The sequence below is a fragment of the Pinus tabuliformis genome, chromosome 4_2, assembly GCF_031772625.1.
Source record: "Pinus tabuliformis cultivar Carrire ecotype Pingquan chromosome 4_2, CPIR1, whole genome shotgun sequence".
Classification (NCBI taxonomy): Eukaryota; Viridiplantae; Streptophyta; class Pinopsida; order Pinales; family Pinaceae; genus Pinus; species Pinus tabuliformis.
In genome coordinates, this window is record NC_142304.1 from 525,325,801 (window position 1) to 525,346,128 (window position 20,328).

Genomic DNA, 20,328 nt, shown 5'->3' on the forward strand with positions numbered 1-20,328 from the left:
TTCCATTTTTGGAACAAATTGTTCTATTTAATGGATGAGATCCAGGAGGATGTCAGTCATTCTTTTCCTAGGAGAATTTCGGGATAAGAAGGATTCACTGACAAAGGTAGTTGATTGAGGGCTTGGGGGTGGATAGCAGAAGAAAGAAATAGTGAAACTGGGCTTACAGTTGGGTGGAGAGTTGTCCCCAAAACTTTGGTTGCGATTAGCTAGATTAGAGTAGCGCAACAGTTTCAAATTGCAAGTAAGATACTTATTCGTCCTATAGGTAAGTTCTCATCTTTCATTGCTCTCATAGGTTATATGCTAATTACTTGAAAGCTTTCCTATGTTGATTTTTGATGGCCTTGAATCTCAATAATTAATTTTTGATTTATGTTTGGAGCATTGCAGCATCAACGTAGGCAAAAAGGGAATAGGCCATGGGGCATGAAGGGTTGAGCCATTGGCATCAAGCCAACAGTCGTAGAGAGAAGAGGAGCCGCACACTAGGGGGAGGTCGAGCTGAGAGGAAAACGCCAACGCATTGAGCAACAACCACAAGTTGTCAACACAGGTATAGTCATAGAGGAACCACTGTATAGTCATACGAGGCCATACACAATTGCATGGTACTACAAAACAATCCAGAAACACATAGTGACAGGGCATGCAGTACAACACAGTTTTTTTTGCTGCAAAGGTCACAATCATAATTGTGCTAGTGCAACCAACATGAATGGTGAAGGTTAGTCTTTAGAGGAGAGAGGGAGACCATAATAGTGAGAGGATTGGCAGTAGAGTAATTTTGTGGGCATTTCAAAGGATCGAGGCACAAATCCATGAGGGAGATCCAGTTGTTCTATAAACCAACAATTTATTCTTGTGGGTGCTAGAAGGACTTAGTACAAGGATAAATTATCAGATCAGAGATGGTAGTGACAAGCCTTAGATTTGAGGATTGATTGGATGGAGCATCAAATTTCCTGTGTTGAAAGGAAAGGGTTATCTTGTTGCTAAAAGAGAATGACCTTATAGTGATTGTGGATAAGGAAATCCAATTGCTAGTTGATCCAACACAATTGTTAGCCCACAAAAAGGACATTGGAGCTCAAATCATAGATGTCGTAAAGGATCACCTGATTATACATTTGGTAGAAAATAAGATAGTTAGAGAGACATAAAAAGCTCTAGTGGACGTATTATAGAGCAACAACATGAACAGGAAGGTGATCTTGAGAAATAAACTAAGATCCATCTAGGTGTCAAAGTCTGATAATGTTGCTAGTTACTTCATGAAGATCACCTAGACACAACATCAACTTGCAGCGATTGGGGAGATAGTGAAGGACATTGAGCTTATGAATGTGGCACTGAATGGTCTTCCCAAGTCATGGGAACCATTTGTCAAAGGAATCTGCACCCAGGAGCACCTTCTCTATTGGGAGAGGCTTTGGGATGATTGCATCTAGGAAGAGACTCGGGAGGAGTCTAAGGTCAACAAGCAGGAAGATGAAGAGGAGAACTTGGCCTTGGTTTGTATGGCCAAGAATGGCAAAAGATGTTGGAATTTTGGGTAGCTCGGAAGGTATTTCCGAGAGAAGGAAACCCACCAAAAGAAGTTGGTTGGGAAATTTACCAAAGTTGGGGTTTTGGACCCAAAGCAGTGGGTTTGGGACCTAAAGAAATTAATAGTTTATTCTAATGGGTTGAGAGGCTAAAACCCTAAGATCTAGAGTTTTCCTAAATGATCCAAGAGAAAAGAATAAATAGAGTAGACCAATGGAAAGGTCTCATACATAGAAATCTTATTCTTGTGGAAGATGGAGCCCAAGAGGAGGAGCCACAAGTCTTCAAGGAGAGGCCGAGTGGAATTCTCTGTTTTAAGGAAGGACGAATAACATCTCTTGAAGGAGCCGAATTCTTTATTTAGTTAACGAAGAAGAGTTTGGGCTCGAGCATTTTCTATCTACTAATTTAGAGGTTAGACAATTTGAAATTTTGTTTATGATGTGAGTGTGAAAATTCCTAAACCTGGAATCCTGATTGCAGCAAACTGAGGTTACTTCTCCTACTTGCTAATCCATACAAGTTATTTACTGTGTTCTACGGTAAATATCGAAGTAAATACAACTGCAACATTCACTATTTAAAATAATATGCCCAAACAAGAAACTGAACAGGAAATAGATACAACACAATGACACAGTTATTTTTGGACAAATGTCCCCGGAAAAACCCAATGTGGGAAAACTGGTGCAACAACTTTGAGGGTTTTATTATTATGCAGTAGTAATTTTTGAATACAACTTTTGGATGCCTTCCCGACAATCCAGTTATAGAGAATATCACTGACAGAGAGATCTGTGAGATTACCTCACACTATCATTGGAAATCTTGGCTGATCCAGCCCCTGAATGATTGCCCCTGGCTGCCTCTGCGCAGTGTCTACATCAGCCCAACGTCAAACCCTCTAGGGACAACGTCACTCCTCCAGCTGATCGATTTGCTGCCCAGGAACTTCGATTTCTGCCTCTCGGTCTCACACCCCGGCGCCCAGCTTCTAAAATCGAACCCCCCAACAAATTTTCGGACTTCCTCTCGGCTTCTGCACTGCGTCTGCGTCAGTCTACATTGCCTCTGCGTGGGCCTCCGTAGATATGCGTTAGCCCCTCTGGATCTGTACTGCCACTGCTAGACCTCCCTCTGCCTTCTCTATTGAGTATTCTTCGACCAGGAAAGATTTCCCTTCGGATACTATCCCTGCCCCTCATTGCAAAAGCTCACTTCGAATTTCTCACCGGCAACTGTTTTGCTTTAGAAATTCGACCTTCTGAACTCTCTCTGTCTGTGTTCTCCAAGTTCCCATCAAGCCTTCTCTTATAATCCTCTCGTTGATCAATCAATGACCTAGATTAGATCCTAATCAATGGCTAGGATCATATTGACTTGATCTCTGCCGCCTTCTAGAAGTTTCACCCACAGTTTAGATTAATACCCATTAATTATTTTAATTTCCTAAGTTTAGACTTAGGGACCCATTAAAATAATTAATTATTTTAATAAAACTGTCTTCGCTGGAATTTCCCAAAACAATTTCTGGGTATTGGAGAATGCATGTCTCTAAGCCTCCCTGCAAAATTTGAGACTTAGGGCACATCCGATGCTACCAGAAATCAACACTCCCTCTTAGCAAGGAATGTGCTTTAGCAATGCACCCTACTGAAGCATCACTTTGTTTTGTAACATTTCTTTCTGTGTTGCTGATGTTTGACATCTTGTCCACCAACTACCGCGCAAATGCTGCATCTGTACTGCTGCTGACCCTGCCACTCTTAACACTGCATTCGTACTGCAACTTCCTCTCAATTCTGCATCTGTGCTGCTGGTGGCACTGCCACTACCAACTGCATCTGCACTGCAACCTTCTCCAACTACTACTGCTATTCATCAACAACGGAAAAGCATCCCAAATTACTGAACTGGTGTTCAATATTGTGAAAATTCCTAGATCTAACAATCTCAGGAATCCTACTACAACCAGCTGAATTTACTTCTCCTAGATTGTAAATAACATTACAAACTTATTTCATATTTCCTCATGAAATATCAAAGCAAATTACTGAAGCAACCTGCGCCAATTAAATATGATTATGAAACATAGAAACTGAGCAAGGAAAATAGAAACACATAGGACACAATTATTTTTGGACAAAATGTCCCCGGAAAAACCCAATGCGGGAAAACCGGTGCAGCACCTCTGAGGGTTTTATTATTATGCAGGAGAAAATCTGAGTACAATTCTAGGATGCTTAACTAGCAATTCGATACAGAGAGAATACTGAACAAAAGACTAGTGAAATGATCTTGGAGAATCAATGACTGATCCTGCTGCTCTGGAGGCTCTCCGTCACCCTCTGCGTGGCCTCTGTGCAGAATTGCGTTACCCTGGGCAGATTTTGCATCACCCCTCTTGGGTATTACGCTGTCTCTCCTGTGGTCCTCTGCTGGCTGAGAAATCGACCTTCTGCCTTCCAGACTCACACCCTAGCTTTTGACAACTGAATTTCGACTTACCTCAGTAGGAAACTCGACTTCCCCTCAAGGACTGTGCTTCCTCTGCGTCAGCAGTGCGTGGGCCAGCGTCAGCGTTCCTCTAGACGTCTTTCTGTTCTCCCTTTGCCTCGTACTCTCTGGAAATTCCTTCTTTCGGATTCTCACTGTCTCTCTACTACAAGAGATCTCTTTAATCGATTTTTCCTCCTGAGAACTTCTCACTTCAGAAAATCAATTTTCTCTATCTCTATGTGTGTATTTTCCAAATGACCCTCAAGCCCCTTCTATATCTTCCTGTTGGACAACCAACGACCTAGATTAAAACATAATCAAAGGCTCAAATCGTTTTGGCTTGATCCATTGCTTTTTCTAGAAGTTTCACCCCTGATTAGAATAATACCCATCAATATTTTAATTTTCCTAAGTTTAGACTTAGGAACTCCATTAAAAATATTAATTATTTTAATAAATTCACTTATGGGTAGAATTTCCCAAAACACTTTCTGGGTTCTTTGTAATACCTGTGCCCAAGCCTCCCTGCAAAATTTGAGGCTTAGAGCACATCTGATGCTACCCTAAATCAACACTCCCTCTTAGCGAGGAATGTGCTCTAGCAATACACTGCCTCTCTGCATACCGCTCTAACTCTGAAGCATCGTCTCTGTGCTACTGATGTTTAACCTGCTGTCCACCAACCACTGCACTGCTGCTGCTACTGTACTGCTGCCTTTGACACTGCCACTACCAATGCTACATCTGTATTTCAGCTCCCTTTGCATCCGTGTTGCTGCTGGTCCTGCTACCCAACACTGCATCTGCACTACAACTTAGCTGCTGAGAGAAGCAACCGAAAAACACCCAAACTAGACAAGTATCCAGTGGATACTCCTCGATGCTGAAATCCTAACTATTGCTAGTCCCACACTGCCTCTGAAGCCACTGCGCTATTGAAGCTTTGCACTGTGCCTCCTCGCACTGTTGCCTCTTTTCTCTGCGCTACTCACATTCTGGCTCTACTAACCATTGCATCTGTCGAATCAACACTCCATGGCACCAACTGAAATTCCACCATCCCGCTACTACTGATCATGGGCTCCCGTAGCAAGGTGACGATCCAAGAGGTGGGCTCCTCAAGGATCCTGCTCATCAGTAGCTCTATCGAACTACAGTTCTATATCAGCCCCCCTCCCTCTTGGAGGTATCTTAGCTGTCATGGCGAACTCCTCTTGTTCGATCTTTGCGGCTGCAACCTTAGGATCATGCTTCTCATCCTTGTCCTTTTTCTTCAAAGGAGACTGGGATGCATAGTGGTCCATCTCGCCACATCTAAAGCTCTTCACCTTGGAGATGTCCTTCTTTCATCTCTATTGCCCCTACTGTCCCTTTGATGCAAGGGCCGCGTTATCCTCCTCCTCCACTTTGGGCTTTGACCCACTGTTGCTGTTGCTCCCGTCAAGTTTGATCTTGAGCAGGTCTCTCCTCAGCTCTCCTCAGCTCTTCTTGTTTCAGAGGTGCCCACATCTCGTCCCAATTTTGCAATGTTGCTCTTCCCAAGATACTCAGGACAAAGATTTGCCAATCATTTGAGACGGAATTTAGAGCCGGTCTCACTAACTCTAAATGTTGAGGTGTATGTCCCGCAGCTGATAGCTCATCACGGGTTTCCTTCAGTTTCGTGAGGAACGAATCCACACGTTCTCCCTTCCACGTCTGAGCAGATCTCAGCTTTTGCTCTAAGTACATCTGCCGCTGCTCGGAAGATCCCTGATACAATGTGGCCAAGGCATCCCACATCTCCTTAGTGGTCTCTTTGCTAGCAACGTGGCACACCACGTGATCCTTGACTCCATCCTGGATCATCCTCTTCACCTTAGCCATCTCAGCTCTGTACTTCTTCAGCGGATCTACATCTGCCGGGACAACTGCCACATTATCAACATATGTCTTGAGGGCATGCTCATCTAGAAGGAAGGTCATTCTAGCCTTCCAGATTCCATAGTTGGAAGCCCCCTCCAACCTGTCTTGATTCCTCAAGCCACTAGTTTCCATATCCTCCGAAAACTGTCGAACAACTCCCTCTTTCTCCCTACTGGATAGCTCTTAAGCTGACTTACGCACTCCCTGATGGAGCTGGTAAGTTGCTGCTCCTTTGCTGCTCTGCAAATGAGAAAAGATGATTTCCTTGGCAAGAAATTATTGAGGAAGTATTCCCTCACTATGTGATCTGCTTCTTCCTTCTGACGACTTTTCTGCCCAGCACTTAGCTTGCAGAAAACTGCGTCCCTCTAGCTCTGCGTGGCTTTGCGTAGCTCCCTCTGCCTTGGCAAGTTTTCGATCTGGAGGTCTTACCTTTCCGTCGGCTCACTCAAAGAGAGACACCCATGAAAATGTAGCCCTTCTGGCTAGAACTGTGCTATCCCTCAGGGGATTCGAACCGCTGCTTGCTGCAGCAAGTTTGCCCTTGCTTCAGTGCTAGATTTTCTCTTCCCTGTTTCACATCAACAACTCTAATACCATTGAAAATTCCTAGATCTAACAATCTCAGGAATCCTACTGCAACCAGTTGAATCTACTTCTCCTAGATTGTAAATAACATTACAAACTTATTTCAGATTTCTTCATGAAATATCGAAGCAAATTACTGAAGCAGCCTACACCAATTAAATATGATTCTGAAACATAGAAACTGAGCAAGGAAAATAGAAACACATAGGACACAATTATTTTTGGACAAAATGTCCCCGGAAAAACCCAATGCGGGAAAACCGGTGCAACAACTCTGAGGGTTTTATTATTATGTAGGAGAAAATCTGAGTACAATTCTAGGATGCTCAACTAGCAATCCGATACAGAGAGAATACTGAACAAAAGACTGGTGAAATGATCTCACCCTGTCACTGGAGAATCAGTGACTGATCCTGCTGCTCTGGAGGCTCTACGTCACCCTCTGCATGGCCTCTACGCAAAACTGCGTCACCCTCAGCAGATTCTGCGTCATCCCTCCTAAGTATTACACTGCCTCTCCTCTGGATCTTATGCTGGTTGAGAAATCGACCTTCTACCTCCTAGACTCACACCCTTGCTTTTAGCAACTGAATTTCGACTTTCCTCAGTAGGAAACTCGACTTCCCCTCAAGGATTGCGCTGCCTCTGTGTCAGCACTGCGTGGGCCAACGCTAGCCTTCCTCTGGTTGTCTTTCTGTTCTCCCTCTTCCTCGTACTCTCCAGAAATTCCTTCTTCCGGATTCTCATTGCCCCTCTGCTGCAAGAGATCTCTTCAATTGATTTTTCCTCCTGAGAATTTCTCACTTCAGAAAATCGATTCTCTCTCTGTGTATTTTCCAAATGACCCTCAAGCGCCTTCTTATATCTTCCTGTTGGACAACCAACGACCTAGATTAAAACATAATCAAAGGCTCAAATCGTTTTGGCTTGATCCATGGCTTTTTCTAGAAGTTTCACCCCTGATTAGATTAATATCCATTAATATTTTAATTTTCCTAAGTTAAGACTTAGGAATCCCATTAAAAATACTAACTATTTTAATAAAATCACATTTGGGTAGAATTTTCCAAAACACTTTTTGGGTTCTTTGGAATACCTGTGCCCAAGCCTCCCTGCAAAATTTGAGGCTTAGAGCACATCCGATGCTACCCCAAATCAACAAATATGATGCATCTCGTAGCTGGAGTCTGACTGCTGCTAGTCTCTGCGCTGACCCTCTGAATCCTCTGCGCTGCTACTGCCCTCTGCTCTATGCCATGTGCACTGCTGGAAACTCTGCTCTGCGCTGCTCAGTCTCTAGTCCTCCTAGCCACTACAATTATCACTCTGACACTCCTTTACACCAACACTGGTCCATATTGATCTGGGCTCCTGTAGCAAGGAATTGATTTGAGAGGTGGGCTCCTCAAGGATCCTGCCCATCTGTAGCTCTTTCGAACTACAACTCTAAATCAGCCCACCTCCCTCCTGGAGGTATCTCAGCTATCATAGGAAACTCTTCCTCCTCGATCTTCGTGGCTGCAACCTTCGGATCATGCTTCTCATCTTTGTCTTACTTCGTGAGAGGACACTGTGTTATGTAGTGACAGAGTTCACCACACCTGAAGCATTTGATCTTCGAAGCGTCCTTCTTCCGCCTCTGTTGCTCCTGTTGCCCCTTGGATGCGAGGGCTGCATTCTCTTCCTCCTCCTTGGGTGACCCATTGCTGTTGCTTCCATCAAGTTTACACTTGACCAAGTCCTTCCTCAACTCCTCTTGCTTAAGAGCTGCCCACATCTCATCCTAGTTTGGCAAAGTCGCCCTGCACAGGATGCTCTGGACAAAGGCTTGCCACTCCTCAGACATTGAATTGAGGGCCAATCTTACCATCTTAGAACCTTGAGGTGTTGACCCCACAATTGCCAATTCATCTCTGGTCTCCCGAAGCTTCGTGAGGAACAGATCAATGCGTTCCCCCTTCTACATCTGCATAGATCTCATCTTCTGCTCCAAGTACATCTTTTGCTACTCGGAAGATCCTTGATACAACGTCGACAATGGATCCCACATCTCCTTGGCAATGTTTCTACTAGCTATGTGATAGACTATATGATCCTTCACTTCGTCGAGGATCATCTGTTTTGTCTTCGCCATTTCTCCCTTATACTTCTTGAGCTGATCTGGATCTGTGGGCTGAGCAACCACGCTGTCGACGTAGCGTTTGAGAAAATTCTCATCCAGAAGGCATGACATCCTTGCCTTCCAGATTACATAGTTGGATGCCCCATCCAACCTGTCCTGATCTTTCAATCCACTGGCTATCATCTCTGCCAAATAGAAATGTAGAATAGCCTCCTCTCTCCTGTGCGCGGCACTGGACTGGCCTACACACTCCCTTCTGGAGCTTGTAGATCTGCCCCTCTGTTGCTGCTCAACTAGTAAGAATTCAGACTCCTAGGCTGGAAGCCCTCTGAGGAAGAATTCCTTCAATCGTGTCTCTCTTCCCTTTGACATCTTTCTGCCCAACAACTGCTTGTAGAAAACTGCGTTCCACCAGAAAAACCCCTCTTCGCTGAAGCTTCTGCTGCGCTGCTCCCTCTGCTGCTGACATATTTCAATTTGGAAATCTTACCTCTCTGTCGACTCACTTCGAGAGTGATTTACCACGAAAATCTAGCCCTCTTGGCCAAAACTACGCAAACCCTCAGGGGATTCGAATTTCTTCCTTTGCAGGAATTTCGAACTCCCTTCTTCCTTCAACGCTGGGTCTTCCGGCTGTGTTCTTCTTGCTTCACCTGCAACTCTGATACCATTTGAAAATTCCTAAATCTGGAATCCTTACTGTAGCAAGCTGATGTTACTTCTCCTACTTGTTAAGCCATACAAGTTATTTACTATGTTCTACGGTAAATACGAAGTAAATGCAACTGCAACATTCACTATTTAAAATAATATGCGGAAACAAGAAACTGAATAGGAAATATATACAACACAATGACAGTTATTTTTGGACAAATGTCCCTGGAAAAACCCAATGCAGGAAAGCCGGTGCAGCAGCTTTGAGGGTTTTATTATTAAGCAATAGTAATTTCTGAGTACAACTTCTGGATGCCTTCCCGACAATCCAGTTACAGAGAATATCACTGACAGAGAGATCTGTGAGATTACCTCATACTATCACTGGAAATCCTGGCCGATTCAGCCCATGAATAACTGCCCTTGGCTACCTCTGCGTTGCCTCTACGTAGTGTTTGCGTCAGCCTAGCGTCAAACCCTCTGGGGACAACACCACTCCTCCAGCTGATTGATTTGCTGCCCAGGAACTTCGATTTCTGCCTCTCGGTCTCACACCCCGGCTCCTAGCTTCTGAAATCGAACCCCCCAACAAATTTTCAGACTTCCTCTCGGCTTTTGCGCTGCCTCTGCGTGGGCCTGCGTAGCTTTGCGTCAACCCCTCTGGCTCTGTGCTGCCACTACTAGATCTCCCTCTGTCTTCTCTGTTGAGTATTCTCCGACCGGGAAAGATTTCCCTTCTGATACTATCCCTACCCCTTACTGCAAAAGCTCACTTTGAATTTCTCATCGGCAGCTGCTCTGCATCAGAAATCCGATCTTCTAAACTCTCTCTCTCTCTCTCTGTTCTCCAAGTGCCCATCAAGTCTTCTCTTATAATCCTCTCGTTGATCAATCAACGGCCCAGATTAGATCCTAATCAATGACTAGGATCATATTGACTTGATCTCTACCTTCTTCTAGAAGTTTCACACACAGTTTAGTTTAATACCCATTAATTATTTTAATTTCCTAAGTTTAGACTTAGGGACCCATTAAAATAATTAATTATTTTAATAAAATTGTCTCTGGTTGGAATTTCCCAAAACGATTGTTGGGTATTGGAGAATGCATGTGTGTAAGCCTCCCTACAAAATTTGAGACTTAGAGCACATCCAATGCTACTAGAAATCAACAGTGAGAAGGGTTGAAGCCCTAGAATAGGGTCAAAGAGACCTCAGATCAACAAGCAAGAGAGGACACAATCTTCATGTTAAATGCATTGTCAAGCTAAATTCCCATGCATGGGTGGTGAATTATATACCACATGTAAACTATGTAATACCAGTGAACCTTCCCACCATAACATACCATATAACATATGCCTTCCCAACATCCAGCAACATCAAACACTAAGGAACATCCACCATAAAAGTTGCTCAATGTTATTTCAAGTGCACTATACATTGCTACCATATGGTGAGTGCATACAATGTTTTTACTCACCATAGTTAAATCATCTCTTGAAGTGGTGATTACTATATACACAAAAAAATCACGAGCATGTTAAATTAAATAATGCAAATGAGAAAGGAATGCAACTACATAACCATGACAATAACCGTCCAATATATCAAATTAAAATGAGCAACTCATCAACCATCTACCAATCGATCATTAACTGTCAATTTTCCTCATGCCTACATTTTTGTAAAAGTACCTTATGACTCCTAAGAGCAAGCTTTAGGGATGGGACTATTGGAGAATGTAACTAGATTCGGTCTTCATAATGAATTTTTGTAATCATGACATTGTATATTTTATATAAAACCTTAAAAGAGAAAAATAATTTGTATTTATTCAAGCATGGGTTTCATGCTCAAAGTCTAGGTCAAAGCATGTTCTTCATGCTTCTAGGGCTTGTTGAGTCAAAGAAGAATTTTTGTCATGTATTGTAGTCCTATTTGGACTTGTTGTAACAAAAGAAAATCATTATTTTTTGAGTCTAGAAAGTCATTTTGTCCTCCAAGACCAAGTTGGCCCTGCTAAGGAGAAGTCGGCCTAGAAGAGGCCTATTCAACCTCTTGAGAAGTGTATATATAGCATGAGACTTCGACTCATTTGGAGACACTTCACAAGTTCGATTTGCAACAAGATAAGAAGGCAATCTAGAGTGAAAAGTCAAGGAAGAAAGGAGAAGTCAAAGCGAAGGAAGAAGACCTAAAAATATGATCTTTTTTGCCCACAAGTGCGAGAGAATTAGGGTTTTGAGTGTTTTGAGAATTCAGAATATGATCCATAGTAGCCATTTTTGTGTCGACGTTTCAAGTCTATAACAAGACTCATCGTTATAGAGTTTCTGTGCGAGTTGTAGGTCTGAATTGCAGACCTGATGTTGCAGAGCCAAAGTTTTGACAGAAGCAAATTTTGGAGAGTTTGACCTTTGTTGACTTTGGTAGACTTTGACTTGTTTGGAAGAGATCTTATTGGAGGGCTAACTTGGTGCTTGGAAGGAATCTTGACTTTGGTCTTTGGGTCTTGGAGGTCTCATTTTGATTTGATTCTATAAGAAGAGAAGTATTCTTTCTGGGTTTTGCCCTGGCTTGGAGCATATATCTTGTGTTCTTTGTGATCTTCATGTTTTGGTAATTTCTTGATGAAGACGAAATAAATGTAATATAAAGCCAACTAATATCACAAGTAATTTCAAGTAAGGAAAGTCAACTATAATCTACAATTACTTTGATTTTCCTACAGATACCCCCTTTTTGTCAAGGTGTTATGTGGGGTCATGAAATGTGAGTAGGGCAAAGTAGATGATAAGTCTTTTGAACATATTGAGTAGATCATAATCACATTACCTTGTGATTAAATCCCCTTGGCTATAAATGAGGTCAACAATTCTGTGTGTGTACATGTGCAGTGCTCCACTTGAGCTATCTTTGGAGATGCTCTCATTTTTATCAAGAACCCTCGTTTGGGCAAATCAATTTTTTATTCTTGGATTCCTTCTTAATTGTTGATTACTGGTCCACTCTTGGGAGTTCGTTGGTTGCTTTCTTGGTGCATATGTTATGATTGGACAAGGCCTATACTTGAGTGCCCAACCTCATGCTTTTTGTGGCAATATTGGTCAAACTTAGAGGGCAACTATCTTAGTCCATATGGATTACCCAACTTGAAGAGGAAGCATGCTTTCTTTTGGAGATTTGTTCTTATCTTGGGGAAGACCTACTATTGCCATGTGGAGCGACATACTTGGGCTTATTTCATCTTCTTATCTTATCCTCTTATCTCATGCTTCTATTTGTGGGATTTCTTTTTCAAGAGGGTGACCTTGCATAACACTATTCTTGGATCTAGGGATAATAGATATTATTGGGTTTTTGCTATGCAAAATTGCATCTTGATCAAAAATGGGGGAGAGGGGGTAAAAGTCAAGGGATCTCTTATTCTTCACATCTTCCCCTTTCTCTTCTTTCATACATCCATATTCTTGGCCCACTCATAGTTAAATAATTTAGTGTATTAATGGTTGGTGTTGGTTCCTTTATGATGCTATTGACATGGTTAGTATTGATCTTTGAGTAGTAGGATTGAAAGAGGCATGAGCAGTTCTGTGATGAAGGCCCTTGAGCTCTCTTGGAGTTGATGTTCTGACTACTAACCATGTACTTATCTACTTTGTTAATGAATGACACCATTTCTGGTGGCCAATTGATATTGTGAGTGCACTCTTTGATAGGTGTTGTCGCACAGAATGTTTAGGAACCGCGAAAACGCTCAGATCAGGGGTTGTCAGCTTGATCCCCAATCTCTCCGTTTAAGCTGTCTCCCTATAGTAGGCTAAGGGGCGTAGACCCTATGGAAAAATGGAAAAAGAAGAACTAGTTGGAAACCAACCAGTTCGGGAGACACAGTGAGGCGATCAAGTACTTGATTAAGATTTAGAAAGATTTAGGATTTGATTAGGTTTTAAATGATTGATACCAGTGCCTTATGGAGTCAATGATCTTGCTAGGGAAATGAAGACCAAGTAATCAATTATCAACTATTGCTTAGAAGAATGACTATCTTATATGAAATGCAGATCTTAAAACTAATGTGAGATGCAAGAATCTTGGTTTATTTGAGTTAAATGCCTATTTAAACATGAATCCTTCAATCCTTTCTGCGTTGAACCTGATTTCGTAGTAATTGGCAGAGAGAAGATAAGGGGAAGCACACTAAGGTGTGATTAACGATACCTCTCCTGAAATTCTAACATACCCGGTGCCTCCGGCGCTGCAGAGAGCTGTGGCTCTTACGACTACAAGGTCACCATTTTAAGTACTATTAAAAACAGGGTTCTCAAGCAAAGATGGATGAATATCTATGCCTCTATCAACCAAGTTTATGCTTGGGAGTCAATTTTATTATGCAAAGCTAACTTATATGCAAATGCACCAGAAGATGAGATAAAGTTAGACTCGAGGAAGGGAAAACACATATGTTGCAAAAGCTCTCAATTACCCAAATGAAATGTTCACATTATTGGATGAAGACTTAAAAATAAACCCCTGAAAATATTACAATTAAACCACAAACTTATTTTAAATCTTCTAGAATCAAAGTTATATATCAAAGCCCTTAATTGTCAAAATGAATGTTCACTTCACTAAACAAAGATTGAAAGATAAACTTCTTAGCAATATCATAATTTGACTACAAAATTACTTCAAATCTTCTAGATTCTTTCAAATGCAATTATAGCTCAAAGAGAACAAAAACGTCTTCACAAATTAATATCAGATGTTCGAAAAATACTCAGTTTATGAAACCAACAATATGCATTTTATCACAATTCCATGACAAAGTATTTAATTTTCAGAAATTAGTTTTTAGGACAGCGGTAAGAAAAACTTTATGACAACAACAATATGACAATGAAAACAGTAAGCTATCAATGATGTTTTTATGCCAAAAAATTTACCGAAATTTTTCCAAACTTGCCCACATGAATTATAAAAAAATTTCAGTCTGTTATGATGTGATTTTCAGAATTATATTAGAATTGATATATTTATTTCAACTAGCAATTAAAACATGAAATAAGCCTAATGATGAATGCCCAACTCAAGAAATTAATTCCTTAATGTATTAGACAACTTAGGAACTGATTTTAGGCTAACCCACATGAAATTTTGCCACTGTTATATTTCAGACTTCAGAAACATAATTATTCAGAGATAACAGTCACCCAAAATGTAGATCGAGGCCAAATTTTTGATACACATCAAACATAAATGACTTATTAATGTATTTAGCAATTTTTTTAGTTAATTTCAAACCAATTAGATGTGTTTTTCACCACTGTTAGAAAGATATATGACTGCTGTAGAAAACAGTGAGGAAAAAGATGGTTTAGAGATCAAACCCTTAGGCCCTAGGCCTTGAAGATCACTTGCCCAAGTTGCTAAAAAAATTTTCAATACTTGAAACACAAATTTCTACCAAATTTTCTGCAAAAACCCACCAATGATTAGTTTCAGAAAATCAAATATTCAAATCAGAAATGGAGCAAGGGGAATCTAGGGCCAATGAGAGCTAGCACTAGGCCCAATAGAACTAGCGTTGGTCTAGGAGAAGACAGATCTGGGCTCAAGAGCCCCAAAACTTGAAACCCTTGTTCTGAAAAAAAATATTTTGCTTTAGATCTTCAGATTTATTGCAAAATCTTTAATTGTTGGCCCTGCAAACAAATTTGGGACAAGATGTTGTTCTCCAGGGCCTAGATCTGTCTCAAAACCCCCAGATCTACTTGAAAAAATCTCAGATCTGAAGATTTACTTGACTGATTTCCCAGTTCTATTCCTGCAAACAATCTTTGAGCCTAGATCTTGCCCTCCAAGGTCTAGATCTAGCTCAGATCTGAAGATTTTCTTGGCTGATTTCTCAGATCTATTCTTGCACGAGTGAAAAGAGAAAAACCCAATACCCAATATGTAAAAAAAAAGAGAAAATCTCAAAAACCCAAGTGTTAAAATTCAAAATTATGTTACAAAATTTTAGATCTATGCAAGTAAATAACAAATCTATACAAATAATTTACAGATCTATCAGATCTGAGGAGTATGAGTCCAACTCCGCTCCCAGACCTGATAATCTAAGGTTCTTAATAGCTAGATCTATCAAAATTTCCACAAAATATTTAAAAGATTTTGAAATTTTAGAGAGGTACTAGCCCAAAAACACCCTGCAGAAAAAAAGATTATTGTTAGATAAATTCTGAGGCTTATATGAAGTAGGCTCTTCAGAAAATATGTGTTGAGAGTTGGTTGGTCCAACTGAAGACTATCCCTAAACGCTCAATGAGAACCTGAGAGATCTTCTACAAACACTAGATCAATCATTAAATCAAGTAGAGAAATAGAACAACAATAAAATTATGAAGAAATAGAGATACCTGTTGTTTCAATCAAAATTAAAAATGTTACCCTAGATCCAACAAACTGAATAAGATACCTGTATTCAGATTATTCTAAAAGAGCTATTGATTGACAGTTTTCACATAATATTAAGCAGAAATTAAAACAATGTTACCATAAATTCATGAAGAGGAACACTACAACACGTTGAAACCCCAAATACTTTTGCATTAATTCAAAAAAGTATAAGAAAAAGCTTGAGAGCTTAGTACACGATTCAAAGATCGGATGAATTGACTAACAAATGACTTCCTATTTAAAGATAAATCCTCCAACGGCTAGTTCGAGTGATCCTTGTCAAAGCAATCTCGACCGTTGATGAGGATCAAAATTTCTTTTAATCTCATCTGTTGAAATTTTAAATTCTTGAGGAAATTCGAATTTTTCAATTAAATTCATTTTAATTAACTCAAAAATAAAAATTTCGAGTTAATTTTTTCAAAAATTTGACTTTGACTTAAGCTCCAGGGACCAAAGGCTTAAAATTTAGCAAAATAATTAATTTACCTTAGTCTTGGGACCTTTTAAAATTTGAATTTTAAAGGACCGACGAATTTTGCTTTTGATGAATTTAAATTTACCTAGGACCTAGAATTAATTAAATTTCTGGCTTATGATTTTAATTAATTTTCTGGCTAGAAAATTTAATTAATTAACCTATGAGGGGATAAATTATTTTTCCAATCCTCACGACACTTTACATCATAATTTTCATATTTTTTACATCATAAGGGGGAAACCCATCTGAAATAGACCCTCACAGACTACCCATTTTTGCGACACAAATATAATCCAGCAGACCAAGTAATTTGTAATAAAATAAACTAACCAAATAGTTATGATTATTCCCAAATCACTTTTACATAGACTCGATCTATAACACTAGGACTCGTCTAAGATCCCAGTGACAAAATCCATTCCAGCTTTGGGGTAAGACTGAAGGAAAACTCTGCCGACCATCCGAGAATGGATCGGTGAGACAAAAAACCTCCCGGAATGTAGATCATCACCAGAAAAGTAGGTTTACCTAGGTAATTACATACACGACATAGATTTGCTGAGATTATTTACATCATATACATGCAGAATGGATTTACATTATAACATGATCCTCAGGCTGATGATGATAGCTGGACGGCATGAACACATCGATCAGGCGCTATCCCTTTTGCGAAAAAAGGGGGTGTACTGCTATGGGTCGTTGACACGTAGTGGTCAACAATAGGCATGAGTATCTTGCTCCCCTTATCGATACTCTCTTTGTTTTCTCATCATTGAGTTAGAATCCTTGATACCAATGACATGAATAAATGTGACATTGTTAATTCATCATTTTGTTTTTAGTTATAGATTTTGTAGTCCCCCTTTTAGAGAAACATTGATAGATCATAGCATCATATGATTAACTCTAATAAATAATCATCATAATGATAAACCCCATAAACAAGAGAACACATGATATGACCAACAATCATATCCTTATGTTATGATATGAATTAGTGTAGCACGACTCTTATAAGACTCGTGAGTACCCGCTGGTCTTGACGGGTTTTATAGCGAGATGGGTCACTCGCATAAAACCTGCGGTATCTACCTGTACCCGCCAAAACCTGCATAAAACTTGGCTACCTGCATTGAACCCATGAAGAACCACATATGACCCGTGGAGACCCTCAAAATTTGATTTTTTATTATTTGATTTTTCTTTTTTTGTGATTAAAATCTACCATATTTTAAGTTAGTTTTTTTTTTTGTTTTTTGTTTTTTCTTCTTCTTTTGTATTTACTATTTTGCTGAGTCTTATACAGGTCGTTCCCAAGTCTTATACGGGTTGCTGAGTCAATAGACAGACGAGTCTTATACGAGTATGAGTTGTGCAACATTGATATGAATAGCAATGACTGAGTTGCAATGATCAAATGATGTCTTAGATCATTACAAATGTGGTTCAGATACATGTTATGTATAGGTCTTAGGGTAACTTAGACATAGCCCCTAACACTGACGGCTATGGTTTTATATTCATAACCCAATGCGACCACAAGGTGCCCCCTTGAAGGGTCACATCACTAAGACAAGATTAGCCAACATAACATTAACACCCCATCCCTTTCCCCATACATGGCATATTGTCTTGAATTTCAGACATGATATTTCTCAAGTTTCATTTCTTCTTCTGTTAGTGTTTTTCATTTTTGGTGACCTAGGAATAGACACATTTGTTTTCATTGAGTTGAATGATAAACTACTTTAAAACAATTCTCCCTTATTTGCTATCAAAAATTAGATTTTATTTCTATGCTAGTTCTGCATTCCTACATTCTTTAATGCAGAAACTATGACACTATTGCACAGGCTTGAGGAAATGCAGGGCCCAGGCTGTATTGTTTATAACATAATGGTTTATAAGATGCAGGGATCTGGAAGTGAAAGACACTTTGACTTGTAGCCTTGACACTTCTGTTATGCATGTGTTGTGTGGAAATAATGTATAAGGCCTGCAGCTGTGCTATAATAAATGCTTTTTAGATTTGCATGTCAAACTATGGTCAAAATAATATCCAGAGATATGCAATTTCAAATCAAAAGGCTTCATTTGATAGCCTGCTTATTTGAGAATAAGACTTAAATGTTTTACATTCTAACTAGTATTTTGTTTACAGAACCACTTTTGGATACCTGAAGAAGTGTTATAGCACAACCAGGTATCATATCTTGCTTCAAATGACCATTTTTAATAACATAGGAACTTCTGAAGGATCCATGTTGTTTGGTGATCCATCTTCTTTTGATGGAATTTTTTTATTTATAGTTGTGCATTAACCCTTGAATATAACTTACATGTTTCGTTCATGATACTGGCGTCTCTTTCTATTTGAGATCCATCTGCAATTGGTCTTTCATTTTGAGAATGGAAAACAGATGGTGCTGGGTGGCTTTAGATTTGGTTATTCCTAGCAAATCATAAATCTCTATGTTTTAGCTATCACTTGGCTTCAAATTAGAGTTTATATATGAACTTATAATGTACACAAATAAAAAGCACGTCTCCATCCTTGGAGTATGGTCAGAAACAGTTTATAGAGATGGGTAACAACTTATGTAAAGGGTTAAAGCAGGGGCATAATTGGCACACGTAATATAATTTCAATTCAATTGAAAAAGTCTTGAATGCAAAAGTAAGGTGAAATTTATCTTGAACATTTGTCTTTATGGTTGTGCCTAACATGCTATTATATGGTGAGCAATGGCAGAACATTAAATAGGAAACAAAAGCGGGAAAAATTAAAACCTTGGAAACTTTCACCAATACAAAGTGTTCCCAGCCATATTATCCGGCCATCTTATGTTGGTTCCAATTCAACTCCTCTTGTTGGAAAAGATCCTGAGATACATGATGCTACAGGTGTTCACTACATGAGAGATGCTAGCAGACTTGCTGCTTCTGCTCTGGAATATGCTGGGACGTTTGTGAAGGTAAATAAATGGTTATATCATTGGACATCTTGCTTTTGGCATAGTTTCTTCCACAACTCTTTCCCCAGTTTTATGGGGTATATATGATTTTGTGTCATTTTTGCAAATCTTTCTTACAATTATTTTAAGATGGGTGGGAGAAATTAACATGAAGTGACCTTTGTTGATTTCTTGGTTTTCTATCCATGGTTAGGTGCATCTGGATTAAAACAATTGCTTTTCATAAATTCAAATGTGTCTGGTTTAACAAAACTACTTAGTTTCTTTGAAGTGGTATTTTGCAAGGTAACTGGTTTTCACAGTTGAAATCTCTCATATCTGACTAGTAAAAAATGAAAGTACAAACAACAGGAATATCAAGTGAAATTTATGAGCACTACACACGTAAAATGTTGGCTACCCTGATCATCATGGGCAGCTTTGATGATAGTCTAATTTAGAACACCTATGAAGGAAGGCAGGTGACTGATTCATTAGTCGCTGATAATGACTGTTGCCAATCTTTTCTAGTTGCTGTATTAAACTGCTTGTAGTGTATTTCAATTTAATGACAGAACAAAATGTCTCTGTAAGAAGAAGATATTTTTTTTGAAGAAAACAATGGATTTAACAGGGACAGGTTGCTTGGTTATTTACCTTTAAAATATGTGGATGAAATAAATGAAGTCTTCCTTCAGGTATTTTAAGATGGATGGCAGAACTTATTGAATAGACTTTTGTTGATTTGCCATAATCATCAAAGAAAATTTGCTTTTGAATTAAAAATTAATTGGTTATCATAACGTTAAATATGCCGTGTTAAAACAGCTTTGTTTTCTGGATTGGAGGTGATGATTAAAGATTTATAATGCAACTGATTCAGAAAGTAAAATCCTTTTGTATGTAACATATAAGTTCAAACTGTATTAAGAAGTAAAATTATGAGTAGTCAAGTCCTATATCCACATGTAGATAAGATTTGGCAGATCATCAGGTTCAGTTATCAATTTTAATTATAATTGGATTACAACTTTGCATGAAGGCATATATCTAATGTTTCATTCGCTGCTATTTCATAGTCAGGAGCCTTTGTTGTTGCTGTGGTGAACTTGT

General features: G+C 39.5%; 1 protein-coding gene across 4 annotated transcripts in view; it reads left to right on the plus strand.

Annotated features, from left to right (window-relative positions):
- LOC149170318 (methionine aminopeptidase 1D, chloroplastic/mitochondrial-like) overlaps positions 1 to 20,328 on the plus strand; it is a 320,955-nt gene that overhangs the window by 17,301 nt on the left and 283,326 nt on the right. For 2 of the 4 annotated variants that reach the window (XM_089428985.1, XM_089428984.1), the window contains exons 2-3: positions 18,423 to 18,464; positions 19,166 to 19,236. In XM_089428985.1, the coding sequence (XP_089285111.1) occupies positions 19,177 to 19,236 (60 nt within the window). In that variant the 5' untranslated portion in view covers positions 18,423 to 18,464; positions 19,166 to 19,176. Of the gene's footprint in view, positions 1 to 18,422; positions 18,465 to 19,013; positions 19,237 to 20,328 lie in introns of all 4 variants that reach the window. The other 2 variants (XM_089428982.1, XM_089428983.1) reach the window with 1 other exon arrangement.